Here is an 18,230-nt window from a genome sequence, read left to right on the forward strand (position 1 = left end):
TTTGAGATGTCTTAGCCCTTCCTGTGCTTAGTCACCTCTCCCATAGATCACATAGTCCCCATTTACTGTACTTCCTCCTCATCCGCCCAGCCATTAGGATGAGCAGTTATGCCTGATGGAATTTTGTAACCTCTTTGGCATTCTTTTCCTTTGCTTTATCCTTTAGATTATTTGTCACATGCCTCTACATTTTACCCTCACCTTAGCCATGGGTCATATCAAAATCCATAATTTTGGTCCCAAAACAGACCTCAATTTATATATGAAGTCGATTTATAGCCAAGTATATGAAGTAATCACTCAAAATATCTACACACCAAACTGTCTATTTCAAAACCAAGTTTTGTTTATATCTTTCAGTTTTTAAAAGTCCACATTAAAACCAAACATCTGCAATTTTGTAAAAATCACAAATCAATAAACTGATGGGAAATGAAAGGCATTTAACTTATTAAAAAGATAATGAAAAACGAAAAGTTTTTAAACAGAGGCTAGATGGCCATCTGTCAGGGATGCTTTGATTTAGATTTTCTGCATGGCATGGGGTTGGACTGGATGGCCCTTGTAGTCTCTTCCAATTCTATGATTCTATGATTCTAATGTCAACTCGAAGGAAGTTAACACCACCACCATCCAGTTCTACTTACTCTCTTTCCCTTGCTATTTGCCATAATCTTGCATGCTGCAGACAGGCTGCACCAAAATGCTAACCAGGATTATTAGGGTTACTAATAGCCCTTTGCCCTGTGAATTAAGAATGGGTTGCTTTCTGCAACTAATGACTGATAGGAGTTAAGCAAACAGTACTACACACAAGCTTGTCTACCATTACTGATTTTTTCTATGAAGAATTGTCATTCTTGACAATTGGGAATTCACTGTTCAATGAACCACTACCCTACAACATGCCCAGAAAATTCTGAGATTCCAAAGTATACTCCAAGTTCTTGTGGTGCCTGCCATACTTAGCAGTGGCTCAACACTGTGGTGTGAGCTATTCTAGGGAATGATTTGTACATACCATTGTGTTCTGGAGTATTCAAGTTCTACCAAGATCAAGGCTTTTAGATCAGCAAATTAAATGATGGATTTCTAGAAGCAGAAGAGTAGGTCAGAGGCTTCTGGTCAAGTGGCAGCATAAGAATGGACAACTTTGACAGGCCCAGGAGCCAAAGTGATCAAAATCAACCTCAATGTTCTTATCTTAATTATGCCAGTCTAGACTAAGACACATACAAAACATTCACACAAATCCTTCTGCACAGTAAGTGAATATGCAGGCAGTTTCTTGGGACAATATGGGCTGGTCCCACTCCTGCCTCTTTTCACAAACATCCTTCAGGTATTTTTGAGAAAGAATTGCATATATAAATGTGCAGGGTGAGAAAGCCAAAACCTGAGGAGGGAGACTATCCAATCAACATACCCTTCTGAGTTTAGGAGTTTCCCTCATGTATATCCATATGGAAAAATCAAACTTTTTCATGAACATCCAAATGGATATTCATCAGAAATTGAAAAGGCAATGTACAGTTCTAGTTGTATGTGGGACCAGACTGTATGAGTTTAAGAATCTCTCCATATGTTTATTAAACATTCAGAGGGATTTATACTGGTCCCCCTACTAACTGCCATAAAGCAGCAATTTCTAATAGTTGCAACAAAAAAGATAGTTCAAAGCATCTTTGGTATACTTTATTTTTAAAATGCCTAAAGATACTTGCGATAGTGCAATAAAATGGCGCAGTTCTACTCACATATATGTATTTAAAAACGATAAGTGCATCAATGAAAAACAGGACAACAGCATTGTCCCACACCAGGGAAAAACATCTTCAAATTTTTATCTTCCACCTCCATTTGATAAGAAAACAATGTATCCCTTTTCAGAACCTAATTACTTTCCCCTCAGGTTTTGTCTGACTGGCTGCAACGCTCACCTGAAATAAACCCCAATGAAAATGAAACTACAATGAAAATGAGTAGAAAAGAAATGCCCTGTTAAATATTTTTTCCAACCAAAGTTTTTCCCTGCATATTTTTATTGTTGTTGTGTACTTTCAAGTCATTTATGACTTATGGTGACCCAAAGACGAACTTATCATGAGGTTTTCTTGGTAAGGTTTGTTCAGAGGGGGTTTGCGTTGCCTTCCTCTGAGACTGAGTGAGTGTGGCTTGCCCAAGGCCATTCAGTCAGTTTTCATGGCTGAGTGGGGATTCAAACCCTGGATTCCGGTGTCACAGTGCAACACTCAAACCACTACACCACTACACCACATGGAAAACTCTCATTATGAGTTTTGTGAAAAGATCAGTGAACAGAGTAACTTTAATAGAATCACAGAATCATGAAGTTGGAAGAGACCGCAAGGGCCGTCCAGGCCAACCTCCTGCCATGCAGGAAAACTAAATTAAAGCATCCCCAACAGATGGCCATCCAGCCTCTGTTTAAAGCCCTCTAAGGAAAGAGACTCCACTACACTCTGAGGAAGTGTGTTCCACTGTCGAACAGCCCTTACTGTCAGGAAGTTCCTCCTAATGTTGAGGTGGAATCTCTTTTCCTATAGCTTGCATCCATTGCTCCGGGTCCTAGTCTCTGGAGCAGCAGAAAACAAGTTAGCTCCCTCCTCAATATGACATCCCTTCAAGTATTTAAGCAGGGCTATCATATCACCCCTTAACCTTCTCTTCTCCAGGCTATAGATCATTCCAGAAAATTCTAGACTATTGGCCAGTTGGCCAGTTCTGGCATTACATTTTCATCTGCCCTTTCATGAAAGAGTATAGCAACAGCGTCTGAGGGCTCGCACTAAGACTCTAAATTATCTAGTCCGTGAGCTGCTTTTTGCTGATGATGCTGCCCTCGTTGCCCATACAGAAGCAGCTCTGCAGTGCCTAACATCTTGTTTTGCAACAGCTGCAGAACTCTTTGGACTGGAAGTCAGTCTGAAGAAAATGGAAGTTCTCTACCAGCCTGCACTACAGGAAGAACACTACCATCCCCACATCACTGTAGGCAAATCTGTGCTTAAGTCCGTCCAGCAGTTCACCTACCTGGGAAGCATCTTCTCCTCAGATGCCAAGATTGATAAAGAGATCGATCACAGACTAGCAAAGGCGTATAGTGCATTCGGAAGGCTTCACAAAAGAGTCTGGAGTAACAAACACCTGAGGCAAAGCACAAAAATCAGAGTGTATAGAGCCATTGTACTGTCTATTCTCCTCTATGGGTCTGAAACATGGGTCGCCTATTGCCAACACCTACGACTCCTCGAATGCTTTCATCAGCACTGTTTATGCATAATTCTAAATATACACTGGACTGACTATGTGACAAATGTTGCTGTCCTTGAGCAAGCAGGGATCACCAGCATTGAGGCCATGCTATTGAGGACGCAGCTGCGCTGGGCAGGACACATTTCTAGGATGAAGGACCATCACCTCCCAAAAATAGTATTCTACGGTGAACTCGCCACAGGTCAGCATAAGAGGGGCGCTCCAAAGAAGAGATACAAAGACACCCTGAAACAACATCTCAGGCTCGGCCAAATTGATCATCTCGGATTGGCCTTTTTAGTCATCAATGCGCTTGTAGAAAGCGCGGGATGAGTCCTTCCTGAATCTTCGTTCGTGAAGTAAAGCCAAAGAGAGATAGCAACAGCAATAACAAGTGCATTTCTATACCACTTATGAGTGAATTAGCATTCTCCAAGATGTTTTCAATGTGTAAGCCAATTGCCCCCAACAAGATGGGTACTCATTTTACCGACCTACAAAAGGATGGAAGACTGAGAGGACCTTGGAGCCCTGCCTGGGATCGCACTCAGAACCGTGTGGCTGCAGTACAGGCATTTAACCAGTACTGTGCCTCCAGGGCTCCTTAAGTAAAGTAGTTGATAAGACATCATCAGCCCTCAAAGAAATAGATTGATAACTGAATTGTGACTTTTAAAAAAAGCCAGTGAACCTCTCCCCACCTGTAAGTTTGAATTTTGGTCTCCCTACACTAAATCTGATCCAGGGGTCACCAGTCTGCTGACCTGACATTAAGTATCAGATATGTTTACTGTAATCATGCAGAAAGTGAGTTTGCTACAGCTCCCAAATAACACTTCACATGGTTTCAGTGACCAGCAGAAGAAACTTAAAATCAAAAATTTATAAGACTGCATGGAATTGTGAGTGATATATGGGGGATTTTTTTTTGTAAGAACACAGTTAAATCCTACTTCTAGCAGTATTTTAGTTTTTTCTCTAGAACAGGGTTTCCCAACCTGTGCTATGAGAAGCCTTTAGGGGTCTGTGTGCACTTCCCAGGTGCTCCACGGTCGTTCTAGGAAAATGAAATAAATAAAAATCGGAGGAAATTAAAGAATTTTTTTATTCTTATATATACTCCTAAACACCATTAATTTGTAAGATATAGGGGTAGGCCTCTTAGGGGCTCCGCCATAGAAATAAGGGCTCCATGAGCCAAAAAGATTGGGAACCCCTGTGCTAGAAGAATCCAGTACCTGAAACATAATATTATTATGCAAAGAAAATGGGGGAGTGGACTTTTGCTGCTAATTGCTCTATTTCAGCAAAATACTTCTTCAGATGTCTTGATATAGTAAAGTATTACTTTTGAACTAAGAAAAAATACTTACAATATTTTTGAGATGAACAGATAGCCTAGCTTCCTTACAGTTTGATACAAAGATATAAATAAAAATACCAATGTGTGTGTGAAAACACATACACACCCTAAATCTTCAAGGAGATCCACATGCAGACACAGATTTCATAGGTCCCCTTCCGTTCTCCAACAACGAAAGGAAAAAATTGTAACCTGTCCCTAGATTATGCTCACTGAGAGATATGTTGTGAAAATTTCTGTCACCAGAAAATTTCTTTATACTTTCCTTATGCCTTTGGACCAGCAACCTTCTGGATTATCATATCTGTACCAGATTTACACACTCCAAGCACAACCATAACTTTGGGGGGAAAGAAAAAAACAACATATTACTTCACTCCGACCACGCTGTATATTTTCCTGTTCATTCACAAAACTTCCTGTCAAACCACCCACTCCTTCTCCTAACTTAAAGAAAAGACCAGGGGAAGAGGCTAAGAACAAAACCATGATTTCTTTCTCTGATTTGCTGGGAGGGGAACAAACTAGAAAAAAGAAATTGTCTGCTTCAAGATGACACAGTAAACCAACCAAAGAGCAAAGTTCTATGCTTCATTTAGCCACGGCAGGATCCGGTCATGTCTGATCTTGAACACTAAACTAAGCAGGGTCAGCTCTGGTTAGTATTTGGATGGGAGGCTGTCAATGAATACCAGGTGCTGTAGTTTATATTTCAGAGGAAAGAAAGCCAGGTTTAGAGTATACCTTGTCTAAGAAAACCCTGTGAAGTTCAAGAGGTTGCCATAAGTCAATCAATAGGCCATTTGAAGGCACATACACATACACACACACACTGAAAATGGGAGCTGCTGTACAACAGCCACCAGCATACTGCTTATTCATGACAAGTCAGGGCTCCCCAGCATTCCTGGCTTATGTTGTGCAAATGCACCTATTCTCTTCACAGACAACAAGGGTAGCCAATGCTCCTTCCATTATCTGGGAACAGGAATAACATTATGATAATACAGTACTCTTTTTGAAAATAACAACAGTGTTGTAAGAGCAAGGTGGGAAATGAATCTTCCTCATTTTGGGAATAATGTTTCAGAAACCACATGCCAATAAGCCAGTGTAGAGCAGGGCCACAGCTAAAACTGAGGGGAGCCCCTGTTTTTTCCCCCCTGACCCTATTTGTGTCTCTGTCTCCTTTTAACTGAAATAAAAACACACAGCTACTCTCAATCTGAAACCACCTTTGTTTTATCTCTCATACACCATCCACATGCAGGAGGCTACTGTGGGAAGTACACTTCACTCCTGCCTGAAGTTTGAATTGATAACTTGCCAAGAATGACATAAAATTAGGCTGCGGCCTGCAGGATGTCCATCCCTCTGCTAGAAGAACACCAGGAGAAACTAGAGACCTATTACAGAACAAAATTATCTTTTGTGAGCACTATCTGGTACGTGCATGCAAGAGCAAAGTCACTGAAGCAACTGCAACATTCAAATGCCCAGGAGTGAATTTATGTTTTAGGTGGAAGTGTTGTGTTATGTATTGTTTTTCATCAGTGTTCTTTCATCTCTTGGATTTTGCTAACCCTTATTTGGTTATACAAATTAAGGCGACAAATCTAATGAGGGTGTTAGGTGAATGTGCATCTATGCATCCATACCTGATCATAATGAAGCAGGCTGCTTTGGTCTGGTTATGCAAGTGCTCAGTGGAAGCAAATGGACATGAATGCAAATGTTGCCTTCCTATTATTTCTCTCAATAAACAAGAAGAAATAGGTAGTTAATTATTTAAGCAAATCTTATCAGCTAAGAAGACATACATTTATACCATCCATTTCTCCCCGCTCTTTTTATAAAACAGGGGATCAACCGAGGTGCAGTCAACAAGTCTTCATGCTGGAATTAAGTTTTAAAAAATAGTGCAGACATAATTCCAGAACTATACTGAGATGTTTCCCACTGCACAGTGGGACTGATTGTTTATAGTTTTTAAGTAGATGTCTATTGTCAACGTTCACATATCCTGCATGGAGAATTGAACAGCACAAATCCTAGCTACCTTATAGTTATATAATATGTTCTATCCTTCTAAAGGCGAACACAAAGTAATTCCAAACTTCCTTTCCTCTTCCTCCAGCTCTTTCTCTTTTCTTTTACACAAAGGGAGTTGTGTCAGCACACCTACAACTATGCCAGAATTGCACGGTTCTGCTAAAAGCAGCTCTTCCCAAACCACGTCAATCCGTCTGCCCACGGATCAGTCTTAAAACTGCTTTCCTACAGTTTCCGCATTGCACTCCTCCGTCAACATGCACAGCGACCATAGCGACCGTCTTAAGAGGGCAAACAGTTCCAAAGAGAACGAAAAACCATCTACGACGCAGCCTTTCAAAGATCCAGTCCATAATCCCCAAAAGATTCAAAAGCATTACCTCACCGCTGCTTTGAGACAAACTGAGCATTCACTCAGGGGTCCTACCCAGCATTCCCCGGTCCACACAAACACAACAGAGGTGTGACCAATCACATTGTGGCTCCCAGGCACTGTTTCAAAGCTCCCTCTCTACGCTGCCCATTGACATGCTAGCTGGCAGCCTGCTGAACTTGTCGTCATGGCAACACATCCCAGATGCTCTCCACAGAGGCTTGTTACGTTACTCAGCCCCCTCCCGCCGCAAACACACAAACACACACACACCTCCCTTTTCACCATTCACTTCTGCTAATTAAAAATGTAGGCCTCTGTTTTGCATGGTGGAAACAAACACAGACAAAACAAGACGCCTCGCCGCGGAAGAGCTGGAAGCATACAATTCACAATAAGCTAACATTTTTGCTGTCACTGAGAAACCGACAGATGCACCAACCTGGACGGGCAGAACTTGTCACTACAGCTAGTCTTTGTTTTGCAGCCAACGCGCGTGGACCTAAAGGCACCCCACCCAGTTTCCAATCCTGTAAACCATGCTGCGATCAATGCATCTGCCCTCTGTCTCTAAAGAGAGCCTTTCTTCTCAAAGCGGCTGCTGGAAAGGTCTCTTCTGACAGTTCTTTGAATGTCAAAAAACAAAAAACAACCCAATAAAATGTAAATTGTCCTTAGGATAAAAAAAAAGGCATTGTGTGGGAGATTCCTTGTTAAGCTGGCAATCTGATAAGTGAAGGGGTGGGGTGGGGGGTGATGCTGGAAAAGATGAAACTTTCAACATGCAGCCTTCTCAGTGACACTTGTCATTACACAGTTGTTGTTTTTAAAGAGGGCTGCGCATTCCACATCCCTCACTGGACAAAAGGAAAGCTAATCGGAGGAATTCTAAACAGGCCTGTGTCAACTGGGAGTAAAGCCTGCTAAACTCATTGGAAATTATTCTTAAGTAGACATACATAGGATTGCAATGTTAGAAAGAACAAAGGAGAGCAAGATCTCCATATGTGAAAAGGCAGCCAGATCCTTTAAAAGGCCATGAATGTCTTGTATCACGAATTTATTCATTCGTTTATTTATTAAAGGAATTTATATCCCGCCCTTTCTCCCAAAATGGGATGTAAGGCAGCTTGTTGTTTTTGTTGTGCACTTTCAAGTCATTTCCAACTTCTGGTGACCTCACATCTTCTCTTCTACTGAGCTCCAGTGTTTATAAGAGATCCAGGCGAACGCCACAGCCTGTTTCTGACCAAAGGCAGATGTTTGGGGAGCAGTAGTGTCACCACCCCCTTTGGGTATCACCAGGTGTGGCATACATCCCCCGCAACCCTAGTGACGCTCCAGAGCCAGCATAGGAAAGAAGTACTTTTTCTTAGCTCTATATGCAACTTACATCTGGGAAATGATCCCAAAGTTAATAGATCCATTGACAGCCATGATCTCAGCATCTTTGAGCATTCACAAAACCATGCAAAAATGATATCACTATCCACCAAAATCACACCGTTGTTTGTATAAAGCCACCTTTAGTTAACTAAGCAAAATAATTAAGGGTAAAAAGGAGCTCTACTAATATCTAGTACAATATTCCTCTATATCAGATCTATCCAGAATGCAGGTGGTTTAATATTAGGCTACGCCTTTGTCCAGAGTATTCACTCTAATTTACAGCTCTGATGTTGATGAAATTAATCCAAGACAACTCTGTGAATTAGGAGTAAAATCAGCAGTACCTACAGAGCAAAGATAAAAAGCTTTCTTCTGTATTTTTATTGTTTTTGCCCCTGACAAAAGAACAGGCTACAGCATGCACTGAAAAGTCAGTTGAGAATGTATGCCAAATATTTCCAGCAAAAGCAACCAAAGAAACAGATGACTACCTTTCCCCCTTGATGAAATCTAAACTACGTACTGGTGGCTATGATAAATTAATTACTTAACATTTTTGGCTGACTTTCACACATACTTACGAATTCAGCTTAATTTCTAGGCCATACATAGGAAAACATGGGAACAGGATCACCACTGAATACAGGATCATATCACTGGTGCAATTCTACTGTTGCACCAGTGCTAAACAGGCAGAACCAGCACGTAATGAAAAACCATGACTGCACATTGTAAAAATGGGTGGAGCTGATGCATGTAGAAAAAAAGAAAGCCTTAGTCAGAATCCTCTGCTGGCTTAGGTTGTTTCTGTCCCATACAACTGCATAATGTTAAACCTAAAAAGAAAGGGTAAATACTCTGGCAACAGCAGATCTCACCATCCAAATGCAGTATGGAAAAACAATACAATAGCTTAACAAGCCTTCTTTACTCAACAGAAAACAGCAAGTCTGCCATAAATGTGACACAGAACAAGGGATGTGTTTTACATTGGTTGTAAATCCCGCAATGCAGGTGAGCTTGCAGAGCAGAACTATGCCTCTAAACAACACATTACTGTGGGGGCCAGCCAAGTGTCATGATGAAATGTGCCTTACAGGATCAATACTAAAGCATATGGCAGGATAGTCATTGTTCCATTCCAACATCACTACATAGAATGAAAGAGTATAACCATTTTTTTTCTTTTAACGGCTGATTCAAGAAATGTAGACATCAGAGGATCCACTAAGTAACAGCATACTCACTAGAAGACTGAGGAGCCTAGCTGTGTCATACAGGCTGGAAAAACACCTAGAGATGTGAAAGTTTGGGGGGGAAGAGGAATTAATTTTCCCCCTCCAAAAGCTTTTGAATGATTATGGCGGGTTACAAACCGCCATAAAATACGTATTGACTATGTGTTAGGGTTAGGAAGGGGCGGTGCTTCCGCACCCCCCTAACCCTAATGCGTAGTCAATACGGAGAATATGGCGGCGGCCATTCCATACGGCTGCTGCCATACTGACGTAGCGGACGCTCTGCGTCCGCATGTCGCGCAGCACTTATGATGTCGCAAGTGTGCCATTGGCGCCTCGCGGCGTCATAACTGCGCCACAGGAAGAAGCTCCATTTTGGAGCTTCTTTTTTGCTCCGCGAGGGAGTCACGCGGTTTGCGGCGGTTTGTAACCCATCATAGTTAACATATTTAGTATCCTCAAAATCATTTATAAAAACTATGTAAGAGAAAGATTTGTATGTTAAGATTTGTATGTACAGTATGAGATCATTAAAATTGTTAGTCTTGGTTTTGTTTTCTCACTACTTTTAATGGAAATAAGTGTGTTATTTCTGCATGACACTATGGAGAAATAGTGGTGACAAAATGATTTTCTTAGTTTTACTAATACTGATGAAACATATCCAGGGGAAGCCGTGTTGGGCATACAGCAAAGTACAATTTCAGCCAAAATCCACAAAACAGTGTTACCTTCATTGGACCAACCAACATGCATAAAATAAATGTTGCAAGCTTTCAAAGCTCAACTACCTTCTTCATCAGGCAAAGGTGTTAAAAATCATATAGGAGGGGGAAAAACATGACAATGCTAGACACAGGACTGCATTTTGTCAAGATGTTGTTTGTGTTGCTCTGAGTTGGTATAGAGGGATATCTATCCAGGCAGCCCCCTCCTCCTTCTGATGTCACATGGACATCCATTTATGCAGAGTGAAGCAAGAGCCTTTAACTAGAGATTTTGGGTACATGAAAGACTAGTTATTTCATTTTTTTTCCTTATATGCCTTTACTGCTAGAAGTGTTTTTTTTCCTCTTGTGTCAAAATAACTTGACTAGCTCTGAGTAATATACACCTTGGGTGCATCTAAGCTGTAGAAATAATGCAGTTTGACACTGCTTTAACTGCTATAGCTCCGTCCTATGCACTTCTGCGATGTGTAGTTTTGCAAGGATTCTAGCCTTCTCTGTCAAAGCATGCTGGTGCCTCACAGAACTACAAATTCCAAGAATCTGTAAAATAGAGCCATGGCAGTTAAAGTTGTATCAATGTGGATTATTTCTACAGTGGCGATGCACCTCTTGAGACCACAAAATGTCTTCCACCAGTCCTATAGGCATCCATCACCCATGGAAACCTATGAAGGTATTTCATTCCAGATATGTATGTTCAGTGTGTAGACACTAGGGTAGGAAGTGAGAAATTTGCAAGCCAGACAGAAATTAACAATTACAGTGTTTTCATCACTCCATGCAACTCTTCTATTTCTGTTCATTCTGCCTATTTGAAAGGATTTCTAGGCGAAAAAAGTCAGCAACCCCACAGACGATTTCCCACTGGTTCCTGCCTCTACTGCTGGCTTTGCTTATGATCTGAATGTCACTGTGTGGGTAATGCCCTTTCTTCAAGGAGTCTTCCCTGTAGAAAGACAAGAGAAAGCATAGAGACAAAGATGCACTATTGAAAAGCGCTTACAACAGACATGACCTATGAAGAAACCATGAACATTAGTCTTTAACATTAGCCTTCCAAGTCTTCCTGTTCTATAGTTTTAAGAAATTATTTGGGGGCAATAAATAGGTGAGTATGTAGTCTTAAACATTTAGCATTCTAAAAGAAAATATTTCATGTTCTATTTTTTCCATTTTTCTGGGGAGAAAGATTTTTGGGGGGAATGCAAATCTCTCTGTGCTATTTTTTTCTGCCCCCTCCCCCAGCCTTCACATATTTCTCCTGCATTGCTGGAACTGGAATCTGAACTTGTTTGACTTCCTTGCTTCACTTTTTAGTATTTGAACTTGTGCCTAGTGTGCCTTGCTCAAGCTAGAGACCACTGCCTGAAACCAAATAGGGTCTAGGCCTGGAGCCAAGGTTGAAAAGGGCTCTGTATGGTCCTTGAGGCTGGATCCCAGCTCTGTTGTGGTGGGGGGGTCGGCTTCTCTGGATTTTATATTTCAAAAATTGGGTGAGCGACTTGGGGGCAAAACAGACCACCCCAAAGGTGCAGCTTCCGGCTACCTCTTTACTTGCTGGGTCGGAGCCATGGCAAACACACGTCACACCCCCAACCTGGCATTTTCCTGGCGCAAAAAGGAGCAGCTCTTTACGCATGCTGTGCCAAAGAAAGGTGCCCTTTCCCCAGTGCAAAAAGGAGCAGCTTTCTGCCGCACTTTTTTGCGCCAGGAAAAGGGCACCTTTCTTTGGCACAGTGTGTGTAAACGCTGCACCACCAAAATGCCATGGATCCACTGCACGTGTGGTCAGCTGCGTGGCTTCCCGGCAGACTGAGGACATGCTGCTGTCTGAACACCACACCCGCAGTCTGACAGGAAGCCAGGTCTTCCTGACCGTCTGTTTCACCCCTTGGTTTCTTTGTTTTTCCCCCCTTCCTAATATCCATTAAAAGAATCCCACATAACCTGAAACCACCTCAGTACTATACAAGAGTTTAATCTGACCTCCTTCCACTTTTCATCTCTGTATGCAGATGCAGACTTCATGGCAAAACTTCCCCTTTCTCCCCCACAGCCTTTTTCACCTTCTTGCTAAATGAAGATTTCTGGAAAACACAAACATGCATACAGTATTTTGTGCCCTTTAAGTTGTGCCCTCTAATATTTAGCTTTTTCCAGCCAGCCATGCAAGTTTGGAGAGTCTGCTAGCAGGTGGCAACACCCAGATGTCTGGGGAACACCAAGGGTACATGGGAACACACGGTTACTGTGTAGTATGCTACCACTTTGCATATGTCATCTGTCAGGCAAGGTGTAACCAGCACAAACTCCTGGCTGCACTTAAACCTGCAAAGTAAGTCCCCTTGATATTAACAAAGCCAGGATATTGCCCACCAGGTTAACCAAGATGTGTGCAATTTCTATAGTAACCTTCTTGATTGTTTATTTGCCATTCATTTTTTATGATGCTCTTGAGTGCTAGCAATTCTTTTTCTGTTTTTAATACTACTCAATTATTGCACTTCACTACACCTGGCTGACAGGTAAATGCAAAATGTACTGAGTTCTCTCAGCACTGTTTGGCACTTCAACCAACCCACCTAAACCAGTTTATGCCCCATTTCAATTCTAATGTGGACAATGCAGTTCTCAAGCAGTTGTATGACTAAAGAGCACATTTCTTATATTTCTTCATACAAAATGGGACACAGTGGCTCAGCAGCTGAGATGCTGACTCTGACAATCGTAAAGTCAGTAGGTTGGCAGTTCAAAACCCAAGTGCTGCATGACTGCGTGAGCTCTGATCACTAGTCCCAGTTTCTGCCAACCTAGCAGTCTGAAAGCATGTAAAAGTACAAGTAGATAAATAGGTATCACTTTGGTGGGAAACAGTGTTCCATGAAGTTATGCTGGCCATATGGCCATGGAGTTGTCTTTGACAATGCTGCTCCCCTCAGCTTAGTAATGGAGATGAGCACTATCCTGTACAGTCAGACATGACTTGACCATCATGTCAAACGGGAAACCTCTACCTTTACTTTTCATACAAAGTATTAGGTACTTGACTGAACATCTAAGATTGCATAATGTGCAATAACAAGCATCAGAGTTTTGCAAAGTGTGACACCTAGGATATTATTAGACTCCAGTTCCCACCAGTCCTAGCTAACATCCCTAATAATGTGAAACACTGGGGGCGGAAGTCTAAAAAACATGGTGAGAGTGCTTCACTTTAATCACCCTTGCTGTACCTGAACCATTTGCAAGTTTTGAGAGTATCCTTGTAGGCTCACATGTTCTGCTTTCGCACATGCATGAATCCCCAATCCAGCTTTCTCTTTTTGGAGCCACTCATGATGCCGAATTAAATAATCAGCAATGTTAACCATATAACATCAGTTTTTTTAAATGAATTGCAGTGGCTGACAATCTGTTTCCAATTTGCATTCATGGTCCTTCTGATGATGTTTAAAGCCCTAGAAAGCCCTGTTACATGATAGTGTGCTTCTCTCCATGTACACCAGAGGACTGAGGTTTACTCTTCTGTGTCTCATCAGTAACTGCAATATGCTACATGAGGGCATGGGAATAGTCCTTCTCTGCTGTGGTACCCATGATATTATCCAATTTGTACGCACATTGTTTTAGCTTGTTTTAACTTGTTATATACTGTATTTTCTGGCATATAAGACTACTTTTTAACCCAGGAAAATCTTCTCAAAAGTCAGGGGTCGTCTTATACGCCGGGTGTTGTCTTATAGGGCAGGTGCTGAAACTTCCAAGTCAGACTGGGAGAATCTGTGGTTGCCGCATATGGTGGGGGGAGTTAAAAAACGGCCACGGCTGCATCCCCACCGTATGCAGCGACCATATGAAAGCAGCAAGGGCGGCACTGTACAAGTACGGTAAAAGAAAATCCACTCACTAGGATTCATGGGGGGAAAATGACTTAATGCGGTCCTGATGACGAGGTGAGGGGGTGTCTCACCAGGAAGGTGTAAGTGAAGGGCGGAGCAAGCTGCAGGCATTCAGGATGCCTGAGGTATGGAAAAAGAGCCGTGTTTGCACTACTGCTCTGATAGTCTTGGAGACAGGGAGGGCTGGGCAGGCAGGGAGAGCTGACCAATCCAACCATGCTTTGTATACAACAAGTTTTCCTGCTAAGTACTTGCATGTCATAAGTATTTGAATGAAAATTACCATATTGAAATCAAATCTTACATTTTAAAAAATTTTATTTGGTGTGTGTTGGAAGAGGGGTAGTCTTATACGGTGAGTATATCCCAAACTCTATATTTTAACTGGAAAAGTTGGGGGTCGTCTTATATGCCCAGTCGTCTTATACGCCGGAAAATACGGTAGTTTAATATACATTTTAGACTGTAATTTATATTTATTTCTTTTAAATTTGAAATTGTTCAAATTGATTTTATTCTATGCCCTAAGATCTGTAGATAAGAATTTATTTATTTATTTAGAATCAATATTTTATTCAAATAGATACCAAAACTCCATTTTTCATTCTGCCTCATTCTGCCATGTTGAGTACCTAACTTTTATAAATTGTGTAAGCAGAACAGGCCTTATCAATTCCTAGAGCAGAGCAGGCCTTATCAAATTTTTGTACAGTTTAGAGCAGGGGCAGGCAACCTACGGCCCATGGGCCGGATGCGGCCCGGCGAGCCCTTGGGACCGGCCCCAGCCCGGTCCTGCCGCCGATTGCCGCCAGGGCCTTTGGGGGGCAATTGTCTATAGAAGCCTCAGAAACATGCATTTATATTAACATTTTTTTAAAAATCAGCAAATTTTTTTGCGTGTCCTCCATTATTATTTTTAAAAAAGTGTCATCCATTTGAAAATTTTGTCCTACATTTGTCCTGGTTTATTTATATATTTATTTTTTTAAAAAAAAAAAATATTTAATTATTTATTTTTTGGCTTCGGCCCCCCAGTTGTCTGAGGGTCAGCAACCCGGCCCCCGGCTCAAAAATGTTGCCTACCCCTGGTTTAGAGACAATCTTCAAGTAGTTTATTATCTAAATAACTAAACTATGAAAGGAATAAATCTAAGTTTTGCAATTGGCATTCGGCTTCTGAGAAAATTAGCAAATCACTTTGACTGCTATGATGGCTGCGTTGCATGCATGCCATCCTTCTTCTCTTAAACTTAAAACCCATCTTTTAAGAATTAAAACACATAGTGAAAGTAGCTTACTGGATTTTAGAAAGAACAGTCCATGGAGGTGTTATCAACAGAGGCTAGCTATAACAGTTAAACATAATTCTGCATTCAAATCCAGCTTCTGTGACAAGGAAATAGAGGGACAGACAGGAATGGCTACTCACACTATACCATGTTGCTCTAGGCTTCTGACTCGCCACTCCTGTGCAGATAATCCTACACTAAGAAGGACCTTTGGTCTGGTCCAGCAGGAAAGCTACATTTTTGGGATCATTTACTGGTATCCTAAAGTACATATACTGAGCTGTACTAAGTTCCAAGACTTTATTAAGTCCAGTTAACAATTTTTAAATTGTAACCTTGAGATTCCACATAATGCACATAGTAACTGTTATTTTGAAATACTTGCTGAAACTAAATACAGTTGGCCTTCCTTATCCACGGATTTTTTTATCCACGGATTCAAGCATCCACGGCTTGAAAATATTCCAAAAAAGTATAAATTCTTAATAGCAAGCCTTGATTTTCCATTTTATATAAGGGGCACCATTTTGCTCTGCTATTATATTTAATGGGACTTGAGCATCCACAGGTTTTGTTATCCACGGGGAATCCTGGAACGAAACCCCAGCAGGTAACAAGATCCCACTGTGTAAAAGGTCCAAATGACCAAGCAAGTGGCGGCTTCTGGGTGCACTGGGGGTGAAGTGTTTACACAACACATGCCCCAATAGCGGCTGGAAGCCATGTCGAACTGTCCCAACCCAGAAGAGCTGGCACAAAAAGTAGCAACTAGGTTGAGGAGCGTGGCAGCAGACTGGGGGTGGGCACGTGCAGTTGCCACAGCTCCAGTGCAATTGGTACAGGCACGGCTGCATACCGCTCTTTTGGGCCTGTCTGTGTGACCCCTTAATTACATTTATGGTGCAGTATTATTTTTCCTCTTTAAAATGTAGATTTTACAAGTGTTGCTTCATGAATATCGGCAAGTACAATAATTAATCTTCCTAGAATAATGTATGTTTTGAAAAGTCACGTACTGTCATGGCCATCCAAGAGCAGGTCTCGGAGGATGAGGAGGAGGCTCCTTCAGAGCAAGAGGTAATTGAGGCTACACCAGGTGCTCATCCTGCTCCAGTGCAAGAGGTAATTGAGGCTACACCAGGTGCTAATCCTGCTCTGCCAGAATGCAGCCCTGATCTCCCAGCCCCAGAGGAGGAGGCTCAGCCAGGTCCTAGTGCTGATGGGATTCCTCTGGTGGCACAGCAGTCTAGTAGTGACTCTGGGGAGGAACCAGGCCTGGATGTGCCTTCCTTTAAGCAAAGAAGGGCTGAGAGTGTTGCAGGTGTAGATCCAGGAGGATTGCAGAGAGGCAATTAGCAAATCAGCCTCAGGTGGCACGGGGGAGAGTTTCCCTTACTTAAGGAGCAGAGCGACATCAACTCAGTGCCAGAGTTTATTGCATGATCCTTTGGTGTGATTGCTGCCGGCACTGGCTTCATGTATCCTGACTCCTTGTTGCCTTGACTTTGGAACGGACTGGACTCTTGTTACCTTCTGGCTGCCCTGACCCCGGACTGGATTCTTGTTACCTTCTGGACTGGACTGACTACTCTGACTTCTGTTCTCCTGACTTCGGCTTTGGCTTTCGGATTGCTCTCTAATGCTCACTCCTTGCAAGGTTTGTGGACTGCTTCCAATTGCTGTGCTAAGCCATTCTTATTGGTGTTGTTTAGGTGTGCTGGCCGCAGTCCTGGACACGTACCACCAGTACCATTTGTCTGGAAAATGTTTAAACTGTATTTTTAAATAAACTACAGAAAGCTCTAATACTAAAACAGATGTTGGTACAATCTTCGAACCTAATTTTCATTTGGATCAAAGATATTAAGTATATTTGCTCGAAAAAAACTTCACTGAACCCCATCTCCCTTGGTGACTATCAGTCAGTCTCTAATCTCCCCCTTCTAAGTATGGTCCTAGAGTGAATAATGGCAACACAATCCCAGGTTTTCCTGGATGACGTGGATTGCCTAAACCTACACCAATCTGTCTTCAGGCTTGATTAGAAACAGCTTTGGTTGCCTTGGTGGATGACCTATATTTGGAGTTGGACAGGGGAGTGAATCCCTATTGGTCCTCCTGGATCTTTCAGTGGCTTCTGATACCATGAACCATGGTATTCTGGGTTGTCTGACTGATATGGGACTTGGGGACATTGCTTTGCAGTGGTTTGTCTTTCTTGGTGGAATGTTCCAGAGGGTGATGCTGGGTTGGTCAACCTTTGGGTTGGTGCGGTTCCACAAGAGTCAATACTGTCTCCTGTGCTTTTCAACATCTACATTGAGCTGCTGGGAGAGGTCATCTGGAGCTTTGGGGTTTGGTGTCATCAGTATGTTGATAATATCCAGCTCGCTCTTTCCTTTACAAACTGATGCCCAGGAAGCTGTGGTAGTACTGAATCACTGTCTCAATGCAGTAAAGGACTGGATGCAGGTGAATAGACTGAGGCTTAATCCAGGTAAAACAGAAGTGCTGCTGATCAGAGAGAGAAAATCAACCTGGGATTGGGATCACAGCTTGTTCTTAATGGGGTTGCCCTCCCTCTGAAAGATCAAGTTTGTAGCTTTGAGGTGTTTCTGGA

At 42.1% G+C, this 18,230-nt stretch overlaps 1 protein-coding gene across 2 annotated transcripts in view; it reads right to left on the reverse strand.

The window, feature by feature from the left end:
• The window catches only part of STOX2 (storkhead box 2), an 82,364-nt gene that overhangs the window by 37,338 nt on the left and 26,796 nt on the right, over positions 1-18,230 (reverse strand). Inside the window, exon 1 of one of the 2 annotated variants that reach the window (XM_089525411.1) lies at positions 3,055-3,154. The exons of the other annotated variant lie outside the window; for it this stretch is intronic. Coding sequence (XP_089381537.1) covers positions 3,055-3,130 — 76 coding nt within the window. The 5' untranslated portion in view covers positions 3,131-3,154. Of the gene's footprint in view, positions 1-3,054; positions 3,155-18,230 lie in introns of those variants that run through there. 2 annotated transcript variants of the gene reach the window in all.

The sequence above is a fragment of the Sceloporus occidentalis genome, unplaced genomic scaffold, assembly GCF_023333645.1.
Source record: "Sceloporus occidentalis isolate IW3139 unplaced genomic scaffold, rSceOcc1.0.p SCAF_5, whole genome shotgun sequence".
Taxonomy (NCBI): Eukaryota; Metazoa; Chordata; class Lepidosauria; order Squamata; family Phrynosomatidae; genus Sceloporus; species Sceloporus occidentalis.